This window comes from Chrysemys picta, chromosome 1 (genome assembly GCF_011386835.1).
Source record: "Chrysemys picta bellii isolate R12L10 chromosome 1, ASM1138683v2, whole genome shotgun sequence".
NCBI classification, from domain to species: domain Eukaryota; kingdom Metazoa; phylum Chordata; order Testudines; family Emydidae; genus Chrysemys; species Chrysemys picta.
The window spans coordinates 104,136,419-104,155,926 of NC_088791.1; the positions used below are offsets into that span (position 1 = coordinate 104,136,419).

At 39.9% G+C, this 19,508-nt stretch overlaps 1 protein-coding gene across 1 annotated transcript in view; it reads right to left on the reverse strand.

Moving 5' to 3' along the window:
- The window catches only part of KDM7A (lysine demethylase 7A), a 98,529-nt gene that overhangs the window by 39,307 nt on the left and 39,714 nt on the right, over positions 1–19,508 (reverse strand). The window contains exons 3-9 of the mRNA XM_065581954.1: positions 16,323–16,440; positions 15,234–15,394; positions 11,380–11,521; positions 7,331–7,517; positions 6,562–6,724; positions 4,844–4,931; positions 4,017–4,123 (exon numbers count right to left, since the gene is read on the reverse strand). Coding sequence (XP_065438026.1) covers positions 4,017–4,123; positions 4,844–4,931; positions 6,562–6,724; positions 7,331–7,517; positions 11,380–11,521; positions 15,234–15,394; positions 16,323–16,440 — 966 coding nt within the window. The remainder of the gene's footprint in view (positions 1–4,016; positions 4,124–4,843; positions 4,932–6,561; positions 6,725–7,330; positions 7,518–11,379; positions 11,522–15,233; positions 15,395–16,322; positions 16,441–19,508) is intronic.

The window sequence follows — 19,508 nt, forward strand, 5'->3', positions numbered from 1 at the left end:
GGGCCAGGAGGTGTCCCTCAGACATAACTGCCTGGCATTGTTCTTTCTTGGCTTCAGGCAGGTCTTGGCAGAGTTCCTCTATCTTGGAGTAGTTGAGGTAGTTGTACTTGGCCATAAGAGCTTCGTAATTCAATATGTGAAATTGGAGCACTGCAGATGAATAAGCCTTGCATCTGAATGAATCTAATCGTTTCGGGTCTCTGTCCTGATGGATCGATTAAGGTTGACATTGCTGTCTTTTTTCTTACACCGCATTAACTACTAGGGAATTGGGAGTGGGATGTGACAAATGAAATTCCATCTCTTTTGTGGGAACATAATATTTTTTGTCTGCCATTTGCAGTTCAGAGGGATGGACACCAGAGTCTGCTAGAGCACTTTCATGGGATCGAGTCTCTTATAGGTACGGCAATTTTTTCAGAAGATGATGTGTGCAGGATATTGAGTAGTGTGGTTTATGTTGCTGATCTTTCACTTCTTCCAAAGGAACCTAGAGGGAGACTGCAATCCCGTGAAATAATTCTTGAAAGTGCCTGAAGTCATCAGCAGCAGTAGGAGATGGGGACATGACAGCCTCATCACAGGAAGAAGAGGAGAAATGTAGTCCTGGTGGAGCTTCATCCTCCTGTTCTTCCTCCTTGTCCAGTACCAGGAGAGGTTCAGTCTCTGGTGGCGAGAGACTGATGGAGAAGGCAAAGGTGCAGGTCTCTGGCTCTGCACCATGGAAGGCTTCCCAAATTGTGCCCTATACGTGGCCCAAGGGTCCCAACATGGCCAATGTGTGGGGGAGCAGAACCTGAGATTGCATCCACGGTGGTCCATACCAGGGTTGTGCATAGTGAAGGTATCTAGATGAAGTTGTTCGCTCCTGTTTGGAATAAGACGACGCGATGGAGTCCTCTTCCTCCTTGTCGCTGGGGAAGGGAGAAGCTGTCCTCAGGAGAGAAAGGGAGGAATGTCGTGAGTTTGGAGAGGAGGGTGGAAGGTGGGGGAGGTCGTGTCTCCTGGAGTTGGTGATTTTACTGAAGCAATATCATCTGAGCTGTAGCCAAGTAAAAATGCCAACTGCTGTGGGGCTGAAGTGAGGACACATTTTTAATACCTTGGCTTCAATGCAGATGGCACAGGCATCTTGCATGTAGTAGTCAAAGCTGAGATGGCAGAATTCAGCAGGAATCTTGGACTGTGTTGAAACAAGCAGCACCAAACCAGATTCCTAGTCCTCAAAACACAGGGCCTTAACTCTCACTTTTGCTTCCAGGAGAAGTTACAGCAGTTGATTACATCAAAGCTTCAACAGAAAAAATGCCAAGAACTATAGGGTTTTTTTGGGCAGGGACCTAGTTCTTTATTTACAATGTAAAGCACATACTAGACTTTGGGGTGCTATAATAATTAGCAAAAGATGAACTAAATAGGTACTTCAGTAAAAGATCGACTAGAAAATGGGGAAGCAAAGGAGTGGAGGTCTGATTATAAACCAAAGTAGAGTTGAGCAGCAATCACTCACAGGACCCCAGTCCTAACTCCTTCAGGGAGCTTCCTGTCTGACCGTCACAAAAGAACTGGAAGGTGGAGGCAGCTAGTAATGTGCAACTGATCAGGAAAGTGCAGGTGCAGTCCTTGTGATCTGATCTCCATTACACAGAGGACCGAGATGGTCTAGGAAAAGAGAAATCCTGGGGTCTGTCTCTTGGATCAGAAGGGCAAGAGTTTCCACCCTGAATGGAGTCTTAAGCACTCTTCTCAGTCCAGATCATCAGACTCAGCCCTCCCACTTCCCTAGGCTTCAGAGTCTGAGCTCCAACCTGAGCCCCAACTTCAAAGTGTTATCTACACAGCTATTTTTAGAGTGCCAGTGTGAACTCCACTAGCCTGAGTCTGTCGACCAGGGCTGGAAGGCTTGCTGCCGCAGGTTGTGTAGAGGATAGGTAGGCCCAGGGTCAGGTAAAAACTCCCCCACCACCTACCCCCTCCCCCCCCCTTTTTTTTTTTAAATTACCACAAAGAATCAGGAGCAGAAACTAAAGCTTCTATTCTGATTGAATAGATGATTGTCCCAAGTGAAAGAGCTTTTGTGATACTGTTCAGGATAATGTTTCTTTTCACTAGGTCTTGAGAGGGGAAACCAGGAAGTTAGTGGATTGGGATTTTTTAAAACTTTGAAGAAGCCCTTGTTTGAAATGGTAGTGGCTCAGGTTTTAAAGATGTTCTTGAGTCTCTTAGGGAAGATGCTCCTGGGTCAACAAGATTTGTCTATGGAGAAGGTCTATCTGAGACAGCCCCTTGGGGTGGGGTAGGAGAATGTCCTAACCCCAATGGCATGAAAGTAAGACTGATTTCCAAATGACTGGAAATTCCAACTGTAGCAAAATGAATGAAGCTCCCCTAGCATTTCTAGATAGATTTAGTTAGATCTAAGACTAAGATATCTTTCAAAATTTTTCTAGTCTCAAAATAATTCACCCTCAAAAGGGAGCCTGAAGAGGGTTTGGCTTGGAAGAGGTGAATCAAAACCTGCAGTCACACATTTACTTGTGCTAGGGTGTGCTAGACAGAAGAAAGCTTTTTCTTAGCATCACTCTTTCCAGTTGCGATAGGATTTTTTTTTAAGATTGATTGAAAGGGCCATATGAGTTGACAACAAATGCTACTTCAGCATATATAGTAATGGAGGAGTATTCAAGGCTCCTCTTAAAAACTCTTTCAATCTTGCAGTTCACAAAGTATTGTGAGGATACTGCTTTATCTAATGGGGATGAGGTCTTGGGTAAAATTTTCAAAAGAGCCCACATAATTTAGAACCCTAAATCCCACTGCCTCCCAATGGTCTTAGGCTCCTAAATCATTTAGGTGCTTTTGAAAAAATTTACAGTTTAGCATAAGAGCCAGTCAAAGCTGAAGTTCAAGAAGGGTGAATCAATTTTGAGGACATGAGCAACAGATTCCCAGGAAAGGGGAAAATGTCAATGGAAGGGAATAAATAAAAAAAATGGACTTTGTAAAAGTGACACCTTTTAAAGAAAGAAAGCAAAAAACTTAAAATGAATTTGTGCTGGCTGTGTCACTAAAAGTGGAGTTCACTGCTTCTACAAGGCAAAGAGACCGTCATCAGAAAAACAGAAAAAATATCCCGTGTAAGTTACTTGAGCTTTTTAAAGAGAGAGTTACATTGGATCAATAATTTCTTCTCAAAAACGGTTACCACAATAAGCACCTCAAGATGATAATGTAAAACCCTGACTTCTTGAAGGAGTCTCTTTGATCAAACTGAATTGAGAATCTCACAAAGACAGACAATAGGAAGAGTTTTACAGAGATAGATAATGCATAATGTTATGTATCTTAAATGTTCGATATCTTTGGAAGGTACCTCATGAAGAGGTGATCTAGAGGAGTTGGAATACATTTTACAACCATCAGGCTTAACATGGTCCTTTCAGTCAGCAGGGAACTAATTCTACTATGTTAGGTTTAGCCTTCCCAGTAAGATTGTATTTTCCCAGGATCTTAGATACCCAGTGTGTCCAAACTTAAAACTTAATACTGTTTAGAGAAATTTATTTTCACTGGCCAATTATGCTGTTGGCATCTGGAAAAAAAAAAAAAAAAACAAAAAAAAACAAAAAAAAAAACACTGGGACATTGAGTTTCACTTCAAATACTAAAAAAAAAAATGCCAGAGGAATCAATTTATACACCTAGACTTCCGCAAACAGAGTTTTACTGTTAGTCAACCTTCACATCAATATTCAGAATTACCATTTACTGAAAGCAAAAATGATTAGATGAAGAACTGTAACAGTGCAGCATTTGCAAAATCAAAAGAACAGATTTTGGTAAACAAATTATACAAGCTTTTCCCAGTTAGGAACTCAAACCATGCAAAGACTACGTTCCCCAGCTCACCTAACTTCTCCAGATTACATATTTGTCATGAGATGGAGACCATGACCTTCCCAAGGTGAAAGAAAGCCAAGATGCTCAAAATCTTATTAAAACATGAAATTAGTTACCTTTCAAAGTTTCCAGTAAGTTTTTGGCCACAAACCAACAGATGGCTTCAAAGAAAGGGAATTTGAAAAGATCTGGGGTTTTTAGCCTTTTCTCCATTTCATAACACCTAAACAAATATTTTAGAAAGATTACTACATGGGTACATTTTAGAATTAATCAATGCAATATCCAACTCGTACAATGTTTAGAAAAATAAAACCAACAGGTCATGATAAACAAAACAAATCAAGTTCCACATAGCCAAACCCCAGCAAGACCACATTCGGATAAGACTGAACTATGATCTTATCCGATCTCTGACTATCAAGTTTGACTACTGCACTTGCAAAAATAAAAGTTGGACTTAATAAAACTAGGATACAAACCCAATGTATAATCTTTTAACAGATGGAATTTAATTGAGATTCCACTGTAATAAATAAAACAGTAGGTTTAGAAGACAGCTCCACATCTTGGACAACAATTAATATAGCTGTCCTGACATCAATCCTCACCGAAGGTTGCTCCTTCCATCTCAGAATTTCACACCTGAGCGACCAGTTTTAGCATCTCTCTTTTTTGTACTAATCTCCAAAGTAGAGCTTGTTTGATTTTAGGATGGAACTAAATTTGTGCAGAACATTCATTGGAGACTATGTTGTTCTTGTTGAAGTGAAATAGATCAAAGTCTGCTTCTGGCACAAACTAAAAAAGGCAGCAATGTCCATTACCAGACCCTGTCTCCATTTAATCCCATGTAACAAGCATGATGAAAACTATCTATTAAATAGAAGGATGCCCGCTTGTGGAGGAAATGGTATAGTCAAAACAGACAGATGAAACTAACCTGAGCTGCATGCCAATATTGAGGTTGTGCAAAAAGTTTCCTCCAAAAGCCATACAGTCCTGAGATGTGAGCACAGCATGAATCCAGCCTGAATTGACAAAAACATGAAACTTAATATGTATCTACACTACAAAATGTTGTACCTGGGTTTGGGAACAAAAATACCAGATGTGTGTGTGTGTGTGTGTATACAAGGCCAGAGAGTGACAATTTGCATTTCAGCAAAATACAAGTTATCAATCTGAAATCTACGTTGTTTTTTTTTGGTTTTTTTTTTTAAGTTAATAGTAGTTACAGAAGTTACACCTATCCAAAGCCTTTTATGGTTTTAAAACCACATTCCTATTAAAAAAACAAAACATTTTCTCTCCCTCTTCCCACCCCATTTGCTATGTGAAAAACCCACAAACCCGAGGAAATTGACTTTCATGAAACAGACTATACACAAAGTAATCACAAGAAAAAATAATTTCTTGTTAAACTTTCAGTTCATTGTAATCTTAGGTATTACTCGTAACAAACAAAATACTTTTGTCTGAACGTTTTATCTAACAAGGAATTATAGCCCTATTTAAGTTATTCAGAAAAGAATAGTGGAAGTACTTCCACTAATTATCCTAAACCGTAGCCATTATATAATAGCCCAATGAAACTATGATCAAATTAAAACCAAGACTAATAATCACTCTTACACTACTAATTTGTCATGCAATTGGAAGATTGTGCTCATAATACCACAATTTAATATGATGAGTACAGGCCAATAATATTGTACAACTCTACCTAGCTACTACTGAAGCTCAAATAACTTCAAATATGCACACAAAAGTATATATCTATTGGCTTTTTATTTAAAAGTGGATGTAGTTTAAGTTTGCCTTCAACAGCTTTAATTCAGGTAAATAGCATACACTCATTTTCCTCTTCCCAAACCATTCAACTCTACAGATGTATATTACTGGTAGAATCAATTCAGCAAAGTTCAGTCAACTATTCCCAGACCTGCTGCTAAATATTAGGCAAACCATTTAATCTCCCCAAGTACTTATCTGTGAGCAACTTCTAATTTCAGGCTTTGAAGTTCTTATCTGTTATTTGCTCCTTGTGCAAGAATTGTTTCTTGAACTATGTTTCAGTGATGACCTAGAGCATACCCATTAAACACTACTTGTCCGAATGCAAGATTAAATTTGAATTGCAACTCCATTTGTGAACATATTTTGGAGGCCACCTAACAATCACAGAAAATGTCCATTTGTACTTGGACAGAGATAAAAATGGCCAAAATGTTGCAGGTCCTTAGAAATATTAGAAGTGACTGGACACCACATAAGAGGAAACACGTTTTAAATGTTTTGCTACAGAAATAGCTGGCAAATCTCTATCCATGCTGGAAAGTTATCAAACTCTAATCTTGTCTTTTTCTCCTTAAACATTACTACTATGAATCAAGCAACAAAAACCCAAGTCAATTTCTTAAGAAATTTTCCAACTAGTTAAACATTTTAAAGGACTGATATTTTGTTCTGTTTGGGTATCAATTCCAAGTATTTTTAAGACAGACAATCTCTTCCTCAAACTTTAGGATATTTCTAAAAATGATAATCTAATGCATATCTTTTGATATCCTGAATTTGCTGGTGATACAATACAAGTACACAAACTGCTTGGAGGTGGGGGGGGGGGGGGGGGAAGAGGGGAAGGAGGTAAAATCTTACCTGTAGGAACAAATAAGGTATGTCCTTGTTTCACAACACATTTATAACATTTGTCTACCTTATCCCCAAAATACACTTCACTCTGGGTGACAGAGGAACTCCAAGATTCATAGAGAGCCAGATTTTCATCAGTAGGTTTGATCAAGTAGAAGATCTTCTCACCCTGTACACAAAAAAATATCCCATATGAGGTATGGTACAATTTTGGAATAGTTTACATAAACAGTATTATTGTCAGGCAAGCCCTGTAATCTAATAGTAATATCCTGTACTTCCATGTGAGTGCCCTAGGTTTTCCAACCCTCTGTCACTCTTTGGTCTACCAGAAGCTAACTGTGTAGTACATTCCACCCTTTGGGGTTTTGGGACAAGGAAAGTGCCACATTAAGGAACAATTTATTAGTTCTGGTGGAAGTTGTGTCCAGTCATCCTCAGGTACATGGCTGCTGCAATTCAGAAAGCAGTGTGAGCTAATGTTTGAGAAAAGTTCGGTTTGTCATTTCATTCATTTTCTCCTACAAAATGCTCAGGATAGCATCCACCTATCTGCTAGAAAGCGCAGAGATTGGCATTTTCATCTAGGGGGTCAACTTGTACAGAGGACTGAACAACAGTGCACAGTCAGTAATCCTCCTCTGCCTCCTTCTCAAACTAACAATTTCATTCAAAATAAATGAGGAAATCCCTGAACACGGGTTTCTTTTGTGGCAAGAAGATGTACACAGGACAAAATCATTTTCAAGCATTCAGGAAGCAAGGACCTTCTTACCCACAGAACATGGTACCAGACTGACGTGCCCCCAAAATCAATATGAAAATCAGTGTAGCTGTCCTGAACTCCCATCAAGCAATATTTCTGAACAAAAGGCTTGGGGAAGACGGAGTCATCTGGCCAGTAGTTTTCCACCCATGAAAGCTTTGTGGCAATGTCAGGGACTTCCACCAATTCAGACATCCTTAAAAAGTAAGTAAATGATGGGTAAGTGCAAGTAATGATGAGAGACATCTTTAAATGTTTACCTTTCCTAAGTCTCTCAAACTGTAAAAATGTTTACTTCTATATGGATTCCATACTGTCCCCAAATCGCAGCACAAAATAGTCTACTCATAGACTTTAAGGTCAGATGGGACCATTATGATCATCTAGTCTGACCTCCTGCACAACTCAGGCCACAGAATCTCACCCACCCACTCCTGTAACAAACCCCTAACCTATGTCTGAGTTATTGAAGTCCTCAAATCGTGGTTTAAAGACCTCAAGGTGCAGAGAATCCTACAGCAAGTGACCCATGCCCCACGCTGCAGAGGAAGGCAAAAAACCTCCAGGGCCTCTGCCAATCTGCCCTGGAGGAAAATGCCTTCCCGACCCCAAATATGGCAATCAGTTAAACCCTGAGCATGTGGGCAAGACTCACCAGCCAGCACCCAGGAAAGAATTCTCTGTAGTAACTCAGATCCCACCCCATCTAACATCCCATCACAGACTATTGGGCATATTTACCTGCTAATAATCAAAGATCAATTAATTGCCAAAATTAGGCTATCCCATCATACCATCCCCTCCATAAACTTATCAAGCTTAGTCTTTCCCCCCCCCCCCACTACTCCCCTTGGAAGGCTGTTCCAGAACTTCACTCCTCTAATGGTTAGAAACCTTCATCTAATTTCAAGTCTAAACTTTCTGATGGCCAGTTTATAGCCATTTGTTCTTGTGTCCACATTGGTACTAAGCTTAAATAATTCCTCTCCCTCCCTGATATTTATCCCTCTGATTTATTTATAAAGAGTAATCATATCTCCCCTCAGCCTTCTTTTGATTAGGCTAAACAAGCCAAACTCTGAGTCTCCTTTCATAAGGCAGGTTTTCGATTCCTCGGAACATCCTACTAGCCCTTCTCTGTACCTGTTCCAGTTTGAATTCATCCTTTTTAAACATGGGAGACCAGAACTGCACACAATATTCCAGATGAGGTCTCACCAGTGCCTTGTATAATGGTACTAACACCTCCTTATCTTTACTGGAAATACCTCGTCTGATGCATCCCAAGACCGCATTAGCTTTTTTCACGGCCATATCACATTGGCAGCTCATAGTCATCCTGTGATCAACCAATACTCCGAGGTCCTTCTCCTCCTGTTACTTCCTACTGATGTGTCCCCAATTTATAACCAAAATTCTTGTTATTTAATCCCTAAATGCATGACCTTGCACTTTTCACTATTAAATTTCATCCTATTACTCCAGTTTACAAGGTCATCCAGATCTTCCTGTATGATATCCCAGTCCTTCTCTGTATTAGCAACACCTCCCAGCTTTGTGTGATCCGCAAACTTTATTAGCACATTCCCACTTTTTGTGCCAAGATCAGTAATAAAAAGATTAAATAAGATTGGTCCCAAAACCGATCCCCGAGGAACTCCACTAGTAACCTCCTTCCAGCCTGACAGTTCACCTTTCAGTATGACCCGTTGTAGTCTCCCCTTTAACCAGTTCCTTGTCCACCTTTCAATTTTCATATTGATCCCCATCTTTTCCAATTTAGCTAATAATTCCCCATGTGGAACTGTATCAAATGCCTTACTGAAATTGAGGTAAATTAGATCCACTGCATTTCCTTTGTCTAAAAAAATCTGTTACCTTCTCAAAGAAAGAGATCAGGTTGGTTTGGCACGATCTACCTTTTGTAAAACCATGTTGTATTTTGTCCCAATTACCATGGACCTCAAATGTCCTTAACTACTTTCTCCTTCAAAAATTTTTCCAAGACCTTGCATACTACAGATGTCAAACTAACAGGCCTATAGTTACTCGGATCACTTTCCCCCCCCCCCCCCTTTCTTAAAAATAGGAACTATGTTAGCAATTCTCCAGTCATACGGTACAACCCCTGAGTTTAAAGATCCATTAAAAAGGTCTTGCTAATGGGCTTGCAATTTCATGTGCCAGTTCCTTTAATATTCTTGGATGAAGATTATCTGCGGCTCCCGATTTAGTCCCATTAAGCTGTTCGAGTTTGGCTTCTACCTCGGATGTGGTAATATCTACCTCCATATCCTCATTCCCATTTGTTATCCTACCATTATCCCTAAGATCCTCATTAGCCTCATTAAAGATGGAGGCAAAGTATTTGTTTAGATATTGGGCCATGCCTAGACTATCCTTAACCTCCACTCCATCCTCAGGGTTTAGCAGTCCCACTTTTTTCTTTATTTTCTTCTTATTTATATTGCTATAGAACCTTTTACTATTGGTTTTAATTCCCTTTGCAAGGTCCAACTCTACATGGCTTTTGGCCTCACTTTATCCCTACATGTTCTGACCTCAATAAGGTAGCTTTCCTTGCTGATCCCTCCCATCTTCCACTCCTTGTAGGCTTTCTGCTTTTTCTTAATCACCTCTCTTAGATGCTTGCTCATCCAGCTTGGTCTACAACTCCTGCCTATGAATTTTTTCCCCTTTCTTGGGATGCAGGCTTCTGATAGTTTCTGCAACTTTGACTTGAAGTAATTCCAGGCCTCCTCCGCCTTTAGATCCACAAGTTCTTCAGTCCAATCCACTTCCCTAACTAATTTCCTTAATTCTTTAAAGTTAGCCCTTTTTAAAATCAAAAACCCTAGTCCCAGATCTATTTTTGTTTATCCTTCCATCTAGTTTGAACTGAATTAGTTCATGATCACTCGAACCAAGGTTGTCCCCCACAACCATTTCTTCTATGAAGTCCTCACTACTCACCAAAACCATATCTAAAATGGCATCCCCTCTTGTTGGTTCTTCAGCTACTTGGTGAAGGAATCCATCAGCTATCGCATCCAGGAAAATCTGAGCCCTATTATTATTACTAGCACTTGTCCTCCAGTCTATATCTGGGAAGTTAAAGTCTCCCATGATCACACAATTCCCATTAGTATTTCCTTCATTAAAAACATTAAAGAGGTCTCCATCCATATCCAAATCAGATCCTGGTGGTCTGTAGCACACCCCAAGCACTATCTTAGGGGAGGCTCTAGTAGCTTTCTTTCCCAATGTGATTTTTGCCCAGACAGACTCGGTCTTATCCATTCCATCACTTCTTATTTCTTTACAATCTACCTCATCACTGATATACAATGCTACTCCACCACCTTTGCCTTTATTTCTATCTTTCCTAAACAGCACATAGCCTTCAGTACCTGTACTCCAGTCATGACTACTATGCCACCATGTTTCTGTTATCCCTATAATATCTGGTTTCACTTCCTGCACCAGTAACTCTAGTTCCTCCATTTTGTTACCTAGGCTCCTCGCATTAGTGTACAAACATCTTAATTTTTGCCGTTTGGCTTCACTGATATTCTTTACCCAATTAGGCACAGATATTCTACCACCAGTATTACCTATTAGACTGGTATCTACACTACCCTTCCTCCTTATGTCCATTCTCATACCCACAGCTGTATTCTTTCTTGCTTCATTTTCTTCCCTCTCAATGTTAAATTCCGGCGTGGAGATTACCTGGACATCTCCCAACCATCTCCCCCAAATTCTTAGTTTAAAGCTCTCTTAATCAGTTATGCCAGCCTCCATCCTAGAAGTCTATTTCCCTCCTTACTCAGGTGAATTCCAACCCGAGAGAACAGTCCTCTGTCCATGAATGCTTCCCAGTGGCCATACATCCCAAAGCCCTCCTTATAGCACTACTGCCTGAGCCATCTGTTGAAACCATTTCATTTATTTTAGAGTACTATTTACTTATACTTCTACATTTACTCTTTGTTTTAGCAAAATCTACTTTCTACTTCAAAGGAGTCCAAGTCAAGTTGTCTCAGTCATTTACTCACTTTGTGTCTGAAAACTCCAGACTGATCACATTTAATACTTTTGGTCGATCAGGATTCATGAAATACTTAATATAATTATGAAGCTTCATTTTACTGTCTGCCTGCCTTGCCACATCAATTACATCTATCACTTTGTCGCCACCTGTAAAAATAAGAAAAAATTAACATTTTAACAAGACATGTTTAATATTTTCTGCAAGATATGACAATCCACTTGTACACAAATGAACTCCACTACCCCACCCTCCCCAAAACAAAGAGGGACAAGAGTAAACCAAGATCTTATCTAGATATAATTTGTTACTGTTATTTAAGAATATAACTGAATCCAATCTAAAAATAAAATAAGTCACCACTTCTGTGGTTAACCAAAAGGAAAAGGAGGAACCTAACATGACTAGCTGGTTCATATGCTTGGTTTTGTGGCTTCTGTCACCGAAAGGAAGAGAGAGGGTAGGAGGAAGTTATCAAGAATACATTTGTTTGTACATATTTCTATAGTAGTCATCACCACAGTATCTGAGCACTTAACTCAATGTCTACTATAAATTTTCTACAAGCAATAATGAAGCTTATAGCCCTGATCCAGCAAAGGTTTAAGCATATGAATAACTAATCCCACTGGACTTCTTGCATGCTTAAAGATACGCACATGCTTAATTCTCTGCAGGATTTGGTCCTATGTCTATGGATTTTCTTCTGAGTATTTGTAGTGATATCTTGCGGACCCTTAGAGGGGACGTTGTACTTCTTATCTCTGACAAGTGGGTGGCATCGCTGCAGGGGGCATGCCAGATTATCTTGGCTGGATCCATGAGTGCCTCATTTATGGGGAGCACAATCTTTGATGAGGTTGATGTTTGTAAAATGTCTAACAGCTTGTGTTGAGACTCTGCAACCTCTTCCAAGGGTATCTTGAGTGAGTAAGCAATCCTTTTAAATAGCTCCTGGAATTGTCTAAAGTCATCAGCTATTGGGGACGGAGGAAGCATGACGGCTTCGTCCAGAGAGGATGAAGAGATATTGGTCGGTAGGGTGACTTCCTGATCAAAAGTCTCTTCCATGGATGTCCATACCACCAATGGGTATTAACCCTGGGGTGATATGTGGGTTGTTCCTGTGGACCAGGTCTGGTGGTTACCTGAATGGATGAGAAGTAAAGGTCCCCTTCCTCCTTATCCTCCTCCTCACTGGAGAAAGGAGGGGCCTATCTGGATGGGGGTGTAGATTGGCACTGTATCAAGAATGCTGGGGTAATATCAGTACCAAGAAGGGGAGATTCTGGTGTTGCAGAAATTGGAAGGTCCTTGTGGAAAAGGAATTGTTGAGGTACCACAAGCATCGGTACCGAGGACGTTTTTGTTGGTGCCGCTGAAGTTGTAGCGGTTGTCGGTACTGATCTGGCTGTGCTATGCACTAGGTGACTGGTACATCACGCAGCAGACTACAGCAATGCTAAGCTGCCCAATGCCACACATTTAAGCGGCTCCATCAGTACAATGGAGGAGGTGGTAAGCTTCTCTTTGCCACTCCTCTCAGAGACCACCCCCTTAGGGTCTTTGGCTTTCGTGGTACCAGCAGTATTGGAGGATCCCGCCCACTCGGAGGGGCTCAACAGCATTGTGGTCGGTACCACGAGTGTTGAATGAGCCAGTTTTTTCTTCCTTTTTAGCTGGTTCCCTGGTAGGGGAGGTTGTTGCCTGCTTTTTTTCCACCTTTTTAGAGGACTTCCTTTTTGAAGGTGGTGGGGAATGTCTGCCGGAGGCGGTCACTGGGATTGGCGAAGACTGGTGTCCAGGGTGCAAAGCGGTCTGGGGGTCAGAAGCCAGGTGCAGTGACTTTTCCATCAGGATAAGTTTCAACTTAAGTCCCCTGATTTTCTGGTGCAAGCCTTGAGGTTGTGGCAATGGGGGCACTTCTGAGATACGTGTGTCTCGCCCAGACATGGGACACACTGAGAATGCCCATCACTGACCGGGATTGCCTCCCAGTAAGAAAGGCATTGTTTAAATCCCAGGTATCCGAGTATGCCCCTGTCAGTAGCCTTCCCCCAAGTGAAGAAGGTTAAAAGTACACTAAGGATGAAAGAAAATAAACGATGAGAGACGAGGGTAGCTATAGTTAACTAACTCTACTCTAAAACTATATAAACGCTAACTCTCAGAGGTAAACGTGAAGCAAGCAAAGAGGCGCTACCACGAACAGCTCAAGGACAGATGAAAAGGAATTGAGGCTGGTTTGGTCGCATAGCGCTATGTAGCTGCCAGGAGTGGCACAAGACGGGGAGAGCACATGTGTGACCCAAATGGGCACTGCCACTGAAATTCTCCGATCACAGGTGCAGACACACACATTTACCTAAAGTGGAGCACACACACGGACACTCCTTGAAAAAGAACCAGGGAAACTGATGTGCCAAACTGAGTGTGTGGAACTGTGTGTGGGGTGGAGGGATAGCCCCGGAATAGCCAGACTTCCAAAATAAAGTCACAGAATTGTTGAAATGCCAGCTATTCTTCCGAGCAACCATGAGCAATCAACAAGGGGACTGAGTAATCAGTATATGGTCAGGTCGTTCAGTATACTGCACGTAGTGTATTCTAATGGAGTCTTAAAACACTGATAAGCACAAAAGTCCTGTTTGTAGCGCACTTCAATATGCTACCAAAAGAACACAAGAGATGATGCAAGGCACACAGAAAACTCTTAGCTGTAGTATATTATGCAGCTGGCTCAGTCTCACTGAAATACATATTCAGGTGGTCCTGAGGTGGTTAGAGACTGCCCAGCAAGCCTGACAGAAGACTAAATGCTCCTGCTGAAGCTATGGTGCTCCCTGAACTTCTCCCCCACTCCTCCAAGGAGCAGAAAAAAAGCTTATAAAGGGAAGGATCAGATAGACTGAGGAGCCAACAGTTTACAGATATAAGAGAGGTGAGGAGGGAGGAAACTGATCTGACCCTGAGCTTTCAGTCTCCTCCTGTTCCCTCATCCGCCAACTGTGAATATTTCTGCCCTGCAGCTACCTCCCTCCCTCCTCACCTATCTGAAACCTACTGTCTGCTCCTCTCCTTCCCTCTCAGGCTGCTTTGCTCCTTGGAGAGGAAGGAGCAGAGAGGAGCAGGGGGTTCCAGAGATGCAGCAGCTGGGAGTCCCTGGACTCAAGCAGCAGCTATAAACTCCATGTATTAACAGTGTAGGTGGGGAGATGGTATTTTGGAGCAGCTGGGAAGGTAGCATCCCTCTTTCCCTAAATTCACCCCCACCCCCGCAGCCACATAAGAAGCCCAGGCAAGGACCTTCTCCCCAATACCCCAGACACCCTAGGGACACCCTCACATATGCAAAAGCTTTGTTGTGCAATGCACCATCAGCAACCGATGATTGGTAAATGTAAAACCCTTTGAAAGATGTTCTCACTGTGCGAGAAACCTTTTTTAAAATCTGTAACAAAGCCCCCCATCCCCATCATTAGAGTACAGATTGCAAAACTAGCTTATCTGATTCACAGTGTAAGAAAACATCCTCAAAAACCATTACAACCTGTTGCTTATGGTGTGTTGCAGAACAAAATACAGCTGTTCAACATTTTAGTCATCACACATTTTGATAGCTTGTGCCACAAGTTGCCAGGCGTGAATGTTGAGAGCTATGGGCATACAATTGTCACATGCATACCCATACACAAAACCCAAATTGGTAGGTCTAATTTACCCTTGCCAACCTTCTGGTAAGAACTGTTCAATTTAGATTAGGCATATAGTATCCTTTAATTGTTGTAACCATGCAAATATTTATTGTATTTAATTCACTCTACACTGAAGCATTCACACATATTCCAGGAAGTCCCTTACCTACATAGCGTTCCACATCCAAAACGGAGAAAGTAGGGGGAGGGAGTCTGAGCCCAAGACCTTCTAATTTAGGAACCATAATAGGGACATCAAACCCATGTTTCTCCAGGTATCTTTGTGTCAGCTGGCTGCCATGCATTTTCAAAATGATTTCATCAGCACTGCGAGGGGGGAGGAGGAAACAAAACATTAGCACTGGAAAAAAAAAAAACAGTAAACCTGTTTGAAAGAGAAATTAACAAAAGCTTTGTTAGGTTTCAAGGAAACATCTTATTAGAGTTACATAGCTAATATAAATCAAATTAAAATAAGTGGATACAATTGTATTAAATTAAGCACTCAAGGTAAAGGGAAGCCTGCTACTTACATTTAATGAAACTAAAAGACAACGAATTTAAAACCAAATCAAGGAAGTACACGTTTATAAGGTATAATTAATCTGGGGAACTCTGCTATAAAATGTCATTGAAGCCAAGAGTTTAGGAGGATTAAAAAAAGTCACTTATACGGATAAGGACAACATATTGCTATATTAGAATAAAAAGCATTTTCTTTTAAAAGGGATACAAGTCATCTTGCTTTAGAGAGTAAGCCAACTCTTAACTGCTGGAATAAAGAAGAAATTTCTTTTATGACCAGGTTATTACATAACTGTGCACCAAGGGATCTCCTTCACCTTCTTCTGAACCATCTGGGACTAGATAAACCACTGTTCCGATGTTTGTGGTCTACATTAGAGAGAGAAAATGGGAAGTGATTTCTGAGTCTCTTGTTTCCTGGACCAGACAGGCTGAAAATGCTGAAGAGGCAACACACCTAACAATATGGGTTGGTAGTGATAGACTTCATAAGAAATTACATCCATGTGTAGTAATTTGATTGATGGATGCTACAACAAGGTGCCTTGAAGGCAAATGTATGGATATGAAACGCTGGATGAAAAAAATTAGATCTCAGACATGTAAGAAGGGTTTTTTTTTTGTGATGGTGGTGTTTTTGTGGAGGCAAGTTAGGAAGACTTTTTAGACATGATCGATACCCAAGGTTTCCCCCCTTTTTATGATTTGACTTCTAAGCAAGTTTCCATACCTTGGGAACGAGCGAGCCCGCAGTTGTTTAACAAAAGTCCGTGTTCCAGCTTGGACTGGTTTGGAACCATCATCAAACTCTGTGTAGTCATGTCTGTGCCAGTTCCTCCTCTTCTTCACTAGATTTTTTAAAAAAAGGATTAAACTGAAAATTAGTCAGTGTTGATGGCATGGGTGAGACTGGCTGATGTTCCACAAGTGAACCAACCACGTTAATTAGACTGACAGTCTATTTTTAATTCAGTTGACTTCATCTGTTGCATAAAACAGAGTTGTCTTTAAAATATTTAAAATATGATGGTAATAAAATATTAATCCTTTGCATTTCTATAGCTCCTTCCATCTGGGAATCTCAAAGCAGTGTATGAATAATGATTTAAGATTCAATACTCCTGTCATAAGGGAATACAAACACTGACAGCCTGAAACTTGCCCAGAAAACTAAAGAGGAAGCCTACAGCAGAGCCAGAAATAGAACTTGAGGTTTCCTAATGCTCAGTCCTATATTTTAATCACAAGATCATCCTACATCTTCAAGATGAGCTAAATTATTACTTAATATTTATATTACCATAGACCAATACATCCCAATAATCCTGAGTGGGGTTTCTGATATGCTAGCAGTTGTATAAACATATGAAAATCTAGTCTTTGGCTATTATTAAAATGACTTATTTTTGGTTACTCCACCTTCATCCACTCATCCTATCCTTCACCCCATTTGTTTGCCCCATCCACTGTTTACATCTTGTCTTTTAGTTTGTAAGCTCTTTTGGGTAGAGACTGTTATTTATTATGTTTGTACAGTGCCTAGCACAAGGGGTCCAGACCGGACTGAAACCTTTAGGTGCAACTTCAACATACAATCAAGCTCCAGGTGGAGGATTTTATATTAATAAAAACAAAAGGATAAATAGGTGTTCCTTTATTGTTTTGGGCATTGACTTTGGTTCTCTTCTATTAGCTACATGGTATATTCATACAAAGGCTTTAGACTTCTAGAGCTAAACACAAATGTAAAATTAGAAGTCCTCATACAAATTGCTTTGCCAGTTGCACCATTACAAATCACGGATATGTTACTGAAAAAATTACACAAAGTCACAAAGGAATTATATGCAGTCTCCCACGTCACTTTTTTTGTTTTGTTTTAAGAGAATTGAAAAAAATGACAAATTTACTTAATCTTAAAAGCTTCCCCGTTTAACATAAAATGATTGAATATCACCTTTCCTCAAACCCATTTAATCCATTCACGAATTACTCTTAATTGCTATCAACCACTTGGCACCGTAATTCAGACAGAATGACTATGGCTTCTTTTAGAAGCAACAAATGTTCAACCATGAATTTGATGGCAAAGAATGCTGAACACTTCATTAGCACTTTCTACCAACACAATGAATACTGTGATTCTCTTGCACTCAGCGTCTATCATTTCAGTGGCTGCAAACTCCAAATAAATTCCCAACCAGGTGCGTCAGCAAAAAGGATCATACCACATCAGCTTGGAATGAACTTCGGCTGAGTTTAGCCCTAGTTTCTCACTACCTTTTTATTGATCTGCAATGTACCAGTTACCAACTGAGGGAAGTTGAACAAAAAACTTAACACTCAGGCTATGCTTATTTTATTCTGATTAATTCTAAAACAAAAACTATGCCGAATTGTGATCAGTAGTATTTGATAGCTGCTAATAAAGACAGATGCCCCCAAGGTATATACTGAGATCAAGTGTGTAATGTAATAATTACTACTCTAGTATTGATCAGGAATTGGTTACATCTGCTGAAAAGGAAAGAGCTCGGGTTACTAGCCTGCTCACTCAAATGGGGTCTCAAAAATTGAGACAAAAAAGCCTGGCTAACAAAATCTGGCATCTAAACAGTTTTATTAAAATGATAATATTATTGGATCTTCATTCAACACAAAATGAATTAACCAAATAGTCCATAATTCCAAATATTAAATAAATTTAGGATGAGCTCTTGTAAAAAGTTCATATTGCACCAAAGACTGCAATAAAACCTAGCAAGTCTGAACACACTATTAAAAAAAAAAAAATCTGTCTTTATTTTAATAAGCTCTAGAATTTTTTGCTGCTGGTTTTTCAGAAACACCAGCTGCAGTCCAGCACTGATTGACAGCTAATTAATCTATTTGCATCTCCCAGTCGTTATACATGACAGGTAATTATTCCTAATGATGTATTGTTTTCTGTAGAGGCAACAAACTGTGCCCTTTAAAAGTCACTTAGGAAAATAAATTTGCTCAATTAAACATGTGACGTTTATAGTGACTTGCTAACCTGATAATCAGTGTTGTAGAGCTAGTTTAATGAGTAGACTATTCAAATATTCAGTAGTACTTCATGAATAATGAAGCCAAGTTTTAATTAGCTTCCCAAATCTACTTCCTCAATCATAAATATTTGAATAATGCAGAGTACTAGCCACTAATTTGATGATTTGCAACATACAGCACTTCCACCAAAATCATCTGTGATGTAATAATATACTGCAATGGAAGAACGCAGTAGTTGCATAATATATTTATTTTTACAGTGCAGTACTGATGTTTACAATCAGTTTTTAACATCTGAGAGCTGGGAATTAATTTTATTTCAGTTAATTCTTTTTCACCACTTGGTACTTAGGGAGGAGGTGCATCATGCTTCCTTGAGCAGGAGAGAATATTCAAGAATACAAAACAGTATGAAAAGTACCTTTCTATTTAAACTGTCAAATTATTTTCTATATTTGGCAAAATCCAGTAAGACACACTAGAACAATACACAAGCAGATAAGAAAATAAGTACAATAACTTTATTGTTTAAAAAAAACAAATTATTTGATTTTTGTGATTTAGAATGGACATGTCATGTAAAAAACTTGAACTCTAAGAAGTGGAAGGAAAAAATATTTGTCCCCTCACCAATGCAAACAAGAAAAGCCCTGCCACAATTATAACACTAAAAATGGATTAAGGAAATCCATTGGAGCAGCAGGGATGTTTTAGGAAAAGGAGTGACAGAGAATGGGCCAGAAGTTCATTTTAAGATAGTACAGGATAAAGCATTATTTAAATTTTAATTAAGATTTTTACATTCTGCACGCCAGGCCAGTAACCACTTCTTACTCACTTATGTAAACACACCTTTACTATTCCTACCTGCCCTCCCCTGACC